The sequence below is a fragment of the Phasianus colchicus genome, chromosome 17 (assembly GCF_987193195.1).
Source record: "Phasianus colchicus chromosome 17, bPhaCol1.hap1.1, whole genome shotgun sequence".
In the NCBI taxonomy this organism is placed as follows: Eukaryota; Metazoa; Chordata; class Aves; order Galliformes; family Phasianidae; genus Phasianus; species Phasianus colchicus.
In genome coordinates, this window is record NC_143452.1 from 11,553,736 (window position 1) to 11,567,270 (window position 13,535).

Genomic DNA, 13,535 nt, shown 5'->3' on the forward strand with positions numbered 1-13,535 from the left:
AGGCCCGCCGTAAGAAGTGATTTGATAACACATTGTCTTTTTTATACAAAACGTGTTAAATGATGTATGAAGATGGATGCATTTAGAAATTTTCAGTGCAAGAAAATACTTGAAGGCCAATTTAGCTTCTCCCTCTCTCTCTCTTTTTTTTTTTTTTTTTTAAATGAACTAACTTAGACTTCAGCAGTCTGTTTCTGAGTTCATACCAGTCCTGGTTGATATAAACACTGGTATAAAAAACCTGCAGCAACATAAATACTTGGTAGCATATTTTTGTTTTGAAACTTATGCTTAGAAACTTATATTCTGAACAATAAAAAACACTTTTGATACCAAAACTGCTTTTAGAAAGTGACTTCATTTTACAGAATGGCCTTTGACAGCTTTACTTAAACCAATCAGGCAGCTCCATTGGAAACTAGGCAACTCTGAAGCAGTATTCACAGCCTGAATGCTACAGGTTCCAAAAACTCTGCAACAAGCAAAATGCTGCACTGTGATGTTCACACATTGCCACAGAGATTGTGGGTGCTTATATGGGTGTTTAACAATCCACTAGTGAACGTTAACTTTGGAATGCAAGTGCTTCTATGTGCCTACTTGTTATTTCCTACTGTCAGTCGGAGGGCTCACGTGGCCAGTTCAGATCCTTGAAGAAGGCGCCTTTGCAGCTCTGGATTTGAAAACAACGTTCAAGTTGGAGCTCTGGAACAGCTGATCTCCAGCCAATGAATCCCTGGGAAGTCCTGGGAACTGGAGGAGATGGATTCACCTAGAATAGAAGTAAAACATAGAATTCAATGATTCAAAGGGTTTTGTTGGTAATTTCTGTCACACAACATGTGCTCCATTGTGGATGGAAATGAGAATGTATAAAAATAGTGAGTTTAAATGCATTCTGATTAATTAATATCCTGAACACACACTGACATTTATGGAAGATTGCCTAGTTGCATGCAAGTTTGATTTATAATACAGGATGGTTCATAATATAAAGTCATTAGGATCACTTAGGTCCCATTCTGTAGCAAGGCACAGGGGAAGAGAGAAGTTAAATGGACAAATTCCAGTGAAGTAACTAACTTTCATTTACCATTCTTTATAAAAGTACTTTTGTGCCTCGACTGGTACATATAACAGGAAATCAAAACTCAAAATTATCAGTCAGTAGTACATATTATACATTTTCTTCATATACACAGTTTTGTTCAATATATTTCTAAGGGCTTTACGTTATTAGAAGGATTTATTCTTTACCTTTAACAGTAATCTTTAAGCTACTTGCCTTCTCTAAACAGGAAAAACAGCACTTTATACTTGCTGCAGTGTTTTTGGTAGCAATGCTGCCATGGAATAACAATTCTATGGCCAAATGCTAAAGATATCACTGACCAAGCTGGCTTCTATGTCCAGAAGTTCTCATCCGTTCCACTTTCTACTTTAAAAGATGGGTAAGCATCAAGTTAATCTGCAACTAATCTTGCTAAAAAGGAAACAAAGCAAACGCCAGCAGCCTCTGTTCAGTGACTGCTGTGCTTGCTTTGGCTGAATCATCTCAGTTGGGCACTTACATGGTTTTATCATCTGGGGACTTAATAGAGAAACACGCAGTAAGAGAACAATGTTTCAGTTCTCTTGCCAGAGTTACTTCACTTTGTTCTTTGGCCAAGACTAGAAATGTTTATGATATTTAGGTGGAGCAGTTCCTCCGAAAAGATAATTTTTATGGCCAGAAGTGCCACCCACCAAGCAGGATAATAAAAGAAATCATTTCCCACTTATGATCTGGGGGAAGGGACTATGAAGAAGCATGAATCCAACCTAGAGAGAAGAACAGATATGAGGATTGTTACCATGAAGGGGAATGTGCAGAAGACACATCTCATGGTGTAGGAAAGGCAAACCTGAATGATTGAAATTGGATGCTTGGGACAAACAGCAGAACAAGCAGCTCTCATGGCAGAAGTGCTGCCATTTCATTTCTGTCACTCTCAGCACTTGCTCTTTTGTTCAGTTTAGTCTCAGTAGAAGTACTCACCTTATCTTACCACCCTTGGAATCCCTTGAAATTTAGGTCAACAAGTAGGAATTTTCAGTCTTTTTTGTTTCCTTAATCTTCTCAGAGCGGACTACCCTTGCTTTTAGTTGGCATGTTCTGCCTCTCCTTTTCTGAGTGGGTTCCTCTCCCATTGTTGGTGATCTAGCTCTATGGTTATTCTATTTGGTGGTGATTTGGATGCTGTATATTTATAAATCAAACTCATTGACTCATTAGAACTCGCTTCTCCCAGCTGATCTAATTTGTGCCACTAAAAGAACAGAGGCAGTGTCTGTGCCAAAAATAATGCTTGCACAAAGCTAGAAAAAATGGCCACGTCTTAACCACTAGCTAAAATTGAGAGATGAGGCTATGCTAAGCCTTGAAGTAAGGCATGTGCGTGTATATCTGAACAATGACTGCTCAGCAGTTGTAAATGGGTCTGGGCGTTCTTCTATAATAAACCATCCAGCTGACTGTTCTGTTACTCGATGTCACAGAGAACGGGGATGTGCTTTATGGAACGATGATTTCACACACAAAGCTCTGTGAACAACCACATCCAAAGGGCAATTCCTTGTTTTAAATGAGTGCTTTTAAAGCATTGCTTGGGCCACTAATACAATTTACTCTGACCTTTAGCTAAAAGCCCACCTTTACAAGTCAACTGATTTTAGGGCTTGGGTGGTCTCTTCAGACAGGCATTGCTGCACTGCAATCTCAGAATCTAATTTCTAACCTTAATATATTTTTCCACAGGTGTCACAGGTCGGATCCGCAGATGCTCTGGGAGCTGTATCTTGGGCTTTGTTTTTTCTTTCTTTTCATCTTCAGTCAACTGAAATAAAAACATCAGCATTAAAAAAATGGGCTCTGATATCTATCCCATTAACCCGACTGTTGCATCTGTTCTCTCTGGTTTTTCCACTAAAAAGAGAAGCACACATTGTAGTGTTTTGGAAATTGGTGTTGTAACTTTTTTTTTTTTTCCCCAGAAAGTGATATAAATTTGAATTTCAGGTGAAAGGCAAAATCCTGCTGAGTGACTCAACTCTCTTAATTGCACCAGTTGTCCAGAAAGGGCTAGAAATATATCTGATGTACCTTCTATGACCACAAGGCAAAGACTAAGTTCACCAATAAGAACACATTGAGTTTGTCAGCTTTTCTGCTAGCCGTGTATCTATCAGCACTGTGCAAAGGTGGTGTGTATGGCAAACAGTGGTTATCAGAGATGGATGCTGAAGCTCAGAGGACAAAATGTTTCAGAGGTGCTGACGTGGATGCCTACAGCAATGTTCCAACATCCTGCAATGGATGCAGTGCTTCCAGCTGCACGTAGGGTAAATGGACGGCTGCATTCAGGGCCTGCACTGATCTGCTCTTTAGCAATGAAAGATCATGATTCCAAGCTAACATCATGCGATGCTATATCTCATATCTAAACATCGGTGAGAAGAGACACCTCTTCAAATATTTTAGTTCACTGTAAATTTCTCCACTGAAATTTTAATTAGCCAGAACCTTTCCCCCTTGGTTTTTAATGTACCATATGGATAGACAAAGGGGAAATGTTTTCCTGTCAGTGTGCATCTCGTACTTGTTAGCACTGCTGGGAGCCGTGTTTCTCAGGAGAAACACATCAGGATGTGCGTGGCATATCAATGACTGCTGCACTGCATTCGGAGGAAAGCCGGAACCCTCAGCCCACCTTTAAAGGTGCTGCGTTTGCAAACTGAGAACCTGGCTTAGCAAAGCGTGCACAGCACCTCTCTGCGTGCTCACTGCTGTGCCACCGGGCCTCACCTCGCCCAGCACCGCCCTGTTTTACCTCCTCAAGAGCTGTTTTCAAAAATCCCCACTTGTGAGACCATCTTCTTGCAGTTTCAAGTTCACTTTCAACGTATCGTTTCCTGAAATGGAGAAACGCGTGAGAAGACTCGGAGAGCTATATTCTAAAGGCACAAACCAACGAGCCCAACGAGTGATAAAAAGCACTTCAGCCCTCCGCCTCAGAGCAGCGCGTCTACCGCTGTGCTGACGCTCCCTGATGGAAATAACGGGAACTTTTTCCAACGGCGAGGAGAGGAGACAACGCACGTGAACGCAGCTCCTCGCAGGTGTTTGTGCGACACCTGCAAACTGCAGCCCCGAGCTGCCCGCCTTCCTCTGCCCGCCCAAAGCTCTGCGCCCTCGTGCCCGTGAAACGAAAGCACGAGCGAGCTCCTCCCGCCTCTGCCGAGCGGAGGCTGCGAGCAGAGCAGAGGGAGCACAAAACGAGGGGCTGTGCGGGTCGCTACCAGCTGCTGTCCTCAGCCACGGCGCTGCGCGGCTCTGCCATCTCCGTGCCGGGCGGGGCCGCGCGCTGCGGCCGTTGCGGGGCGATGAGCGCGTGGCCGGGGCACGGAGCGGCTTTCGCGTGCGCTGCTCCGTCCTGCGCTCTGCACAGAAAGCGCTGCTCCTCCAGCGGTTGGATAACCCGCCTGGCGCAGGTGAAGGGCTGCTGACACCCGCCGCTTCGTAACGTGGGGATGGGGTGTTGTTTCTGCAGTTGGTATTAAGAAGAGCAATTGGGTTGAAGAAGTAGGGTGTAATGCATTTGTGTTCTGTAGCTTATCCTTAGAAATAGTTGGTCTAAGAAGTAAAATACTGTATACGTTAGCGGCGTGTTTTAGAAACGTTATTACTGAATTATGTGATTAATTCTTTCTTGCAAAACTGGAATAGTTGTTAAATGTTCCGAACAATGCGAGTATAGTGATTAGAAAACATCGTAGAGCTGTTCTGTTAGGATAAGAAACTCCCAGCAAAAGCAAGGCAGATTTAGCAAACACCAAAGAAGTCAGGGCCTCTACACAAGGCGGGACTGCCTCACTCCATGAGAAGGCTGTGGTGTGAAGGCAGGCACCAGGACGCTCCCCTCTCGCCCAAGCTGATCTTTGTAGAAAGAAGGACAAGCAGATATCTGCAAAATAATGATCAGGTGTGGAATAAGTTAATTAATTAACTACAGATTTACGCTTATGAAGCAAAAATTTACGTTTGTCCAGTGTTTGCATGTTTAGTGAAGTGTCGAGGAGATTGTGAAGCTAAAGTACTCAGCCAATGAGGAACCAGGGAAGTAAGAGAGAAGCGTCAGGGAATAGGGAATAAAGATGTAACTCTGTTTTCTGGGAGCTCTCCTGCTTGCAGGAGGCCCGCCATTGCAATTGCAAATAAAACCTGCTTTATCAGAGATACCGTCCTAGCAAATTATTTGGATATTTCCTACACTGAGGAAAGCTCGTGCTCCATCGTTTTCATTTGTTTTTTGGACGCTGTTTGCTAGGATTATCCATCAGAGCAGGTGACAAGTGTTTCAGGGCAGGAGGTGTTTGCTGAGCTCCAGCTGGGCGGAATTGCCCCCCCGCAGTGCCGCCCCTGGGCAGAGCTCCGCCACTTTACGACCCTCCAATGCAAACCCCAACTGTGTGCAGTTTGTAACAAGTTCACATTGTTTTGACACTTTTTTTTTTTTTTTTTCCCTCCTTTTTTCCTCCTCCTTCAGCTCCTTTAGAAATCGAAATTTAGGAATTTAGGATTTGCACGGTGAAAGCGGCCCCTGTTGGCGCAAGGGGTTGAAGTAATTCCCCCCCCCCCCCCCCCCCCCCCGCCCTTCATAGAAGCTGGTTTGTACCAACGCTGCAAATCGTTTTTCCAGCTGTTGGACGCTTATTGTCATTATAATATAAATGCAGACACACTCTGACCTCAGCCGGGTGCTTTATAGGTAGTGCGTTTGGATGCTTATTTGCTATTTATTTCCTTATTGTCAAGCAAAGTATCTAAAAGTCTTACATATTTGCACATGAGAAGGCTGTAAGTGTTTTCAGCCCTCATGTAGGTACACCGAGAACTTCCATTTGAATTAGAGGGAAGGAAGGCACTCTGCAGCCCTAAAACAGCAATTGATGCAGCTCTCTAAAAATCAAACCCTCAACAAATGCAATATTTCACTTATGTGCCGTTTCTTGGTTCTCTGTTTGATAATTAGCCTGGCAATTAGATCAGCTGGGTCTGCTATCACACCCATAACTGCTTACTCATTGTCCTATTTAATTAACCCCTGCTGCTTAGTCACAGTTATCTCGGGAGGCCTCTTATTACAGACTAGATGTTTTCTGTGAGAGAAGTAATTTGTTAATGAAAGCAATCAAATTCATATATATACGTAAAATGATGTATCAGGGTTTAATCTACAGTAGCATTTGTCAGGAGGGAATGAAACTTCATACTAATTTAGTGAAAATAGAACCTAATAATGTTCTGTGTTTCTCTTTTGGTATTTAACTGATAATCTTTTAGAGGAGGGGATGTGAGGAGGTGAGCCATCAGCCTGAGCTGTCATTTGGTTCTTCTGAGCATGGAATGATGTTAGAAAACTTGCAGTATGGGGAAGCAAAGTGAGATAGGAGTTAAATAAGGTCATTTATGGAAAGTCTACGTCTTGTAGTTACGTACAACAGCATTTGTTAGCACGTGACAAATGAAGTAAGTAATGGGTAGATACATGTTTAAGGTGCATGTTTGAACATGGTCTAACGAGGAAATGAGATGATTTGACCCACGCTCTTTTGGGTGATTCTACAAATGCTGCCAGCAGCATGAGACAGGGCAGTGATGGAGGGCTTGGTGAATGTGCTGGATGTTACTGCTGGGTCTGTTTACAACACTGTAGCTTTGGAACGTTGTGTTGGTAGGGGTCGAGGTGGTACTGCTCTCTGAAATAGATTAGAGAACCAAAGTGATTGAAATAGGCTCCTCAATAAGGGGAAATGAGGTCACTGATCTACTGTGTTTCACAAAACAGCTCCATGAATGGTTGTGTTTCTGCAATCAAAACAACGGACAGAACGGAGGCAGTAGAGGGTGATGCATGAGCCAAGATGAGCAACCAAGGGTAGGTGGATCTTTTTATCACACAAGACTTTATATAAAGCAGTGGTGGCTTTGCTTATGTCATTATTGGTCTTCGAAAGGAGTTAAGTCTTTCTGGGAATTTTATATGTCTACACTGATGAAAATGTGAAAGCTTTTTATATTGGTTGTTCATGGGAAAATGTGCAAACTAGCATACAGTAGCTGTGCTAATCTTTGAAACTGCTTGGAAGGAGCAAACCTGTTCTCTTTCAGGCTCTAAGTTTATGAGCACCTCAACTTCCACTGAATGAACTGAGAGTGATTCTAGATCATACTTGTGCTCAGGTTCTGTAGGTGGAGGTATAAGGCACCTTATGTTTGACAGCACTCTAAACCAGCTCTTCTGTAACGTTCAGTTCTGGTTACAAGCCCTAAATCATGGGCCTAATTCCAGCATTACGTTATCAACTACATCAACTGTGCCTGCTATTCTTGCCAGTAGAGATAAGAAACCTCTGCTTCTCATTGGAACTGGGGAGGAAAACAAAAGAGAGAGGTTTTTTTGTTGTTGCAAAGAGTATTTTGAGTGTTTTTATATTTTCTACTACATAAACAAAACTGCTACTCTATGATATTCAGTGCAGAGCTGTAATTAGATCTAAACCCTTGATCTCTTTAATAAGATCTCTGCATTGTAAATTTACCAGGAAAAAGTACAGCTGAGGATCCTCTCTGAGAATCATGAGATAAAAGCTATTGCTAGTTTACTGTTTTACTCCTCTGTGTACATGCAAGGTAAGTGTAGATAGAGGTGGCTGGGGATCAGCTAGCAGGACAGTTCCTGAGAAACGAATCTGCTTGTTTCCCTTTGAGGAGCTCTTAGCACTGTAAGGACTGTCTCAACTTTTGGTTGAGTACCGCACACTCAGGTGTGCAGTAACGTGAAGTGCTCAGAGATTCTTCCAGCCCTGTTCTCCTCCTGTGCTCTTCTAACAGTGCACTTCATCATAAACTGCAGTACCTGTCACCATGAAGGCAACAATACAGATGATAAAGTAAGACTTTCTTTCCCCTTTGTGATCTGAAAGTTTATGAGTTGAGGAGTATTGTCACTAAGCAAGGCTTTGAGCAGGGTGCTTGTTTCCTGAGTGCTTCTGAAATAAACTAACAACTGCAAAGATGCAGTATAACAGGAATGTTTCTTAGGAAGAGGTGGGTGTTGCTGTTGTAATTCTCTCTGCATGGGACAGCTATGGCATAGGGGGCTCTGTAGCTTCTATCTCATCGTGTCCTGCTGGAGTACAAGTTTACGACTGCTGTTTTCTATCTGAGAAATTCAGACAGTGCAGTATAGTAACGTGTAATGAAAAACACGTGTTAGTGATTTGAGGAATTGTCTCAGGGCTGTGCCACTAACTTGGATGTGACCAGTAAGCCCTGTGCACTCCCAGTGTGATATGGCTGCTGCTGTACATCTGGTGGTTCTGTAGGGCAACTGTCAGTGTTCTGACTGGGCTGCTTGGCTGGAAGGTGCAAATAATCTGCCCAGATGTGAGATAAAACAGCAAGGGAAAGAAGAATGCTAATATTCCCAAGGAAACCTGCAGTGCTGTATGCCAGCCCATGCTCTATGGCTTTATTTGTTAAGGGCTGCGCTGCTCACTATAAGCACTGCTGTCTTTGCATCCATCTAAAAACCTGAAAGGCATTATTTTCTTCAGCTACGTGCTAGCTGTTACCACTCCTCCTCAGAGGTGAAGCCTCTGAAGATGAAGATGGATGTTGAAGTGTATTTAAATCCATACACAAATCTATACTTCCACACTTGCATTGAAAATGTTTACAAAAAAATGTTGATTAGTATTGGTAGTTCTGTACTTGTTGCCTCATGTTGCTTTTTACAGCACTGAGTGTGGAAGCCAAACAGAAGAGATCAGTGAAAGACTCCAGCTATTTTTACAGTGCTTCTGGATCATATCTCCGATGTAGGCTGCTGAGTGGCAGACTGCTTTGTTAGGATGCTGTGATTTCTTTTAAGTAAACTAAGTCCTATTGAGACTATGAACTCTGACTTCATCCAAGAACAAAACTGAACCAACCAAACAAAAAAGCCCCGAACAGCAATGAAACAATAATTAAAAACGCAACAAAAAAGAACCCTGCTGAAGTCTATCACATCAAGGAATATGTTAATTAGAGCTCTTGGGTTACCACTCATTAGAGGAATCCGTGGTGTGCTAAGAACAATTGTATTCTGTAGCCAAATTTAGAGTGGTCATGATCTTACGGTGGCTGTAATTATCCCACAGTTTTTTGAGCGGTGTCTGGCATTTCTATTATCCCAATTTAAAAATGCTTTCTGTCCATAAAATGTCACAGCTACAGCTCTTTGCAGGTTTCTGTGCATGAGAGGTACGAGCAGCCTTAACTGAGTTCAGATACTTGTCAGTAATTTCTGTTCAATTTGGGTTTGCGAAGATCCATTGCTTTTGTTTGTGCTGTAGCTGTTGGAGTTTGGTTTATGTGCTTCCCAAAGTTGTTTCTATGGTGCCGTGGAGGGTTTTTTCACTGTCAAATTGTTGGATGTCAGTTTGGCATCAGAATTCTTGGTTTGGTTACCTCTGAGTTCTGCTCCCCAGCTCCAGTTGCAGAGGCCTTGCAGAACGCTGCCTGGTTACAATTTGAAAGATCACAGAATGTGACCACCACTTCTACCCTTCCCTGAGGGAACAGTTCTTGTCAATGCCTAAGTGCAACGCATACTGAAATTCTCCCCACATATGTGCTGGAGTACCTCAATATAATGTCTATTACAGTGAAGCAAAGAAGACACAATTTAGAATTTTGTTGCATTATATAAACTGAAATCAAACAGTTCACAGTCTTTGGAAGTATTTTTCTCTCAATAGAGTGCATGCTTCAAACCAGAAGAGTTGCCTTTTTTCTTTTTGCATGGAAGGCAGGGGGTCTGGGACATTTTAATAGCTTTCATTTTCAACTCTGCAAAATATATTATTGCAGCACAATAGTTTCTTTGCATGAGAATTGCTTAAATGATTCAAAATGGATTGAAAAATATATTTCAGGTTTTAATTTTATGCACAGAACATTAATGAGCAGTGCCCCTTAGAGACATACTGTCAGTTTAACATATTCACAATAATCTCAACACAGATGTTATTCCATTTAAATCCTTTTAGGGAGAAGGAACTAGCAATTTTTCCTTGGAGAACATCAGAAAATATATTGTTGTTAAAATTACATTTTGATCCCAGAATGCTGTGTTAAAATATCGCTGCTAGGATGAATAAGTAGCACATTATTTCTGATGATAAGCCTGTAAAACTTTCCTGAGCCTTCAGTAAATTCTACAAACAAGTGAAAATTCTGTTAGTGCCGTGCAGTTCCGTTTCCCTTGAGGATGACGGTAGGCGATGATGGCTGTGAGCGTCTCATTGTGTTCCAATTTAAGAGGATATTTGTTTTTCCTTCAGAATTCTCTATTTGCAGCTCTAGCATGGTGAAGTTGTCTCTACCAGATGTATTTTACTACTCTTTCTCTGAGCACGTGCGTTAGAATACCTGCTTGGAAGAAAGTAGGTATTTAGATTAACTTTTTGTTGGTGTTGGAAGCATTTATAATGCACTTTGTGTTCTGCAATATGCCAGTGCTTTGTTTTTCTGCTTAATGTACTCACACTGTGCTCTGTTCTCTTATATTTTGAGGTATTATTTTGGGAGGGGTAACTCATAGTGATGGTTCTGCTATTTCCCCAGGCTATCAGAGCCCCTCCAGGACTGCACAAATACAAGAATAATTCTTATTTTTGATAATGGGGTGGATAATGTGTCACCAGTTGGTTTTTTCTGAGGGGGGGGCAGTTAGGATGGTGGGGTGGGAGTGCAGTTGATCTGTTATAGAATCAGAACTAAATGTAGGAGTTTTGGCCAAGGCAGGGTTCCAACCCTTTCCTTGTGAAGGGACTCCAGCTCCTGCAGCCATTTTGTGGAGTCTGGCAGCAGTAATAAAGATTGCAGTTTAGAACACATTAAGATCAGTGTTTCAAGGCCGAAAGCTGTTCTATGAGCCTTGATGCAGCACACTGCATGGGAGAATCACTTGCTGAAACTTCAAGGCAGTGCAGTGGAATATTCTTTATGCAGCAGTACTTATTTTGCGTAAGCAGATAGCTTGTGAAATAGCTGCTCCTTTCTCCCCTCTGTTGTTCAGAACGTTAGAGGAGAAACAACTGTTAATCTGATGATGTAAACCAGCTGCAGAACTGTAAGCAAACAAGAACATCTGATAACATTTCTGAGTGCAACCGCTGAGTTTAAATAGAATATCTCTTATTTGAAGTTGAAAATGACCAAGAATCCACTTCAAATTTAAAGATAATTCACGTAATGCTCCCACTAAATTTTTTAAACTACTAATGCATTTTTTATTGATTGAAGTTGTAAATGTAAAATTTTGACATGCATTTAAATATTGATAGAAACTCCTAGACGCAGAAGTGAAAAAAAATTGTTCTATGATTTCTAAATAGCAAAGAATATGGTAATTTCCCTGCTCCTGGGCTGATTGCAATGTGTATTAATGATATTAAGTATCATTTGCTTTGGGCTCCTGAAATTACAGCAGTGGAGAAATTTGCTTCTGTTGGTGCTTTGGATCTTTTGTTTATATAAATTTTTAACTGTATCCCTGGTAAGATTTGTACAGCTTAGTCAGATGTGAAATCTGCTAAGTGTAATTTAGTGACCATCATTGGAAAGATGATAATCTTTTTCAAAAAATATTACTGATATTAATGCCTGGAATGCTCTTAGATTAAGTCCATGCCTGGAGAATGAATTCAGTTTCTCAACATAATACAAAGGAAAAGGAATGCACTCTGCAGCAATCTGGGTTGTTTGTTTTTTATAGTAGCTGTGGGAGGTCACGGGATTTAAAATATTTACACTGTCATACTTCTGAAATGCAGTGATCCCAGACATACTTAGTTGCATTCAGAAGACTCAATATTTAGACATATGCTCTATAAGTAATGTTGCCATAGTGAAGAATGATTGTACAGTGACTGTGGTAGAAAAACTAATGCATAAATCAATTTAGTATTGATAATGGGAAAAACCAGGGTAGTGGTACTGAATTTATGGTAGGATTTTGCTGCTTTTTTAACTTTAAGTAATGTTTTTTCTTTATACATTTGTATAAGCTTTTATTGTTACCAACAACTTTATTCAAGGTTTGGCAACTTCCTTTGGTCAGATTTGCAACTCCTTATGTAAACTGTACCTGGAACATAACATGAATAAGTTCTTTTCTATAAGGATAGTGACTGGCTGGGTGGGTGCTGTAACAAGATAGAAGCAAAGAGGTAAATGATGAAGCATCTTCATGAAACTATAAGCTTTGGTTTGATAGCTCTTTGAGTAACCCAGGTTATGAAATGCAATTTAACACGTGTACCCCAAATAGAGGAAAGCAGCTTTATTTTCAGTAACAAGTTAAATAGAACCCACTCATGCAGGATTTCACATTCACATAATTGTGGAGGAGGGGGAATTACAAGAACAGAAAGAAAGTTTACTCTTCCTCTTCATAATGAAAGCAAATGTGTTTTTCTCCAGAATCTGCCAAGCCTGTGTTTTAATGATTTAACAGATGGAGTTGGCACATGTGAACCTGGAAGATGCATCTGTCTGATTTTTCCAGTCTGAGGATTTTTTAACTGCATTAATAGCACACACAGACGATGGTAAAATATCACCTCCCCAGGCTGCTTTGCTCTCCTAACACATAATGTCTTTTAAGAAAAAAAGTGATAGGAGAGTGGGGTGAGGAAGAGGCCAAAGAAATGAGGTTTTGAAAAGTTTAATATCTTCTGTCTTCGCTGTGCCAGGCTTTTAAACCTCTCACTTTGATGAATTGTGTGTGTGTGTGGTGGGGAAACGAAAATTCCACTCACGCACCCTTATCTGTGGTATCAGTTCAGTTAATTACTTGCTCTAAATAAGGGCCCTAATATGAATTTCTTTATTTTAGGGTGTATTTCTTAACACTCATCCAGCCTTTCTGCTGAAATGAAAGGTGTGGCTACCTGTGTAAAAAGCCTGGAGACTACGGATTAAATACTTCCGTGGTGTGTAGGGGCTGACTAAAATTGCAAGTCTTCTGCAGACATCTCAGTGAGAAATTCCCACTTCTAAGGAAAGTCCAGGGGCCTGATCAGTCACGGTGCTCAGATAGCACTTAGTAAGCTGTGCAGATGATTACACTGCTGCTGCACACCAGCTCCTTCCAGGATGCCTCCGAAGGAGGACAGCAAAGATGGTGATGTGTCTAGAGGACAAGGATACAGGAGTGGCTGGGAGGAGGCCTGGTGGCAGAGGGCTGGCGCTGGAGCTGAGGGAATGGCGTGGAGCTGTGTCACAGAGATTTCAAGGAGTATTTGGACAGGCTCTCAGACATAGAGTTGGATTTTGGGTGGTGCTGTGGGGAGCTATGGATAGGGCACTGCGATCTTCGTGGATCCCTTTCAATTCCAGATATTCCAGAATTCTATAGCACGTGGAAGGGATTCTCATTCTG

The 13,535-nt window shown here is 41.6% G+C and overlaps 1 protein-coding gene and 1 long non-coding RNA gene across 7 annotated transcripts in view; one reads left to right on the forward strand and one right to left on the reverse strand.

Annotated features, from left to right (window-relative positions):
- Positions 1 to 339: 339 nt before the first annotated feature.
- On the reverse strand, positions 340 to 4,488 carry CIMIP1 (ciliary microtubule inner protein 1). Its single transcript, XM_031591474.2, has 4 exons — positions 4,339 to 4,488; positions 3,870 to 3,951; positions 2,778 to 2,876; positions 340 to 772 (listed from the first exon to the last, which is right to left on the reverse strand). Exons 1-4 carry the CDS (start codon positions 4,377 to 4,379, stop codon positions 617 to 619), a joined length of 378 nt encoding a protein of 125 aa, XP_031447334.2. The 5' UTR covers positions 4,380 to 4,488; the 3' UTR covers positions 340 to 616.
- LOC149915635 (uncharacterized) overlaps positions 4,441 to 13,535 on the forward strand; it is a 157,780-nt gene continuing 148,685 nt past the window's right edge. For 5 of the 6 annotated variants that reach the window (XR_016471868.1, XR_016471870.1, XR_016471869.1 and 2 more), the window contains exons 1-2: positions 4,441 to 4,530; positions 6,888 to 6,977. This is a non-coding gene — a long non-coding RNA (uncharacterized LOC149915635). Of the gene's footprint in view, positions 4,531 to 6,887; positions 6,978 to 8,841; positions 8,908 to 13,535 lie in introns of those variants that run through there. The other variant, XR_016471872.1, reaches the window with a different exon arrangement.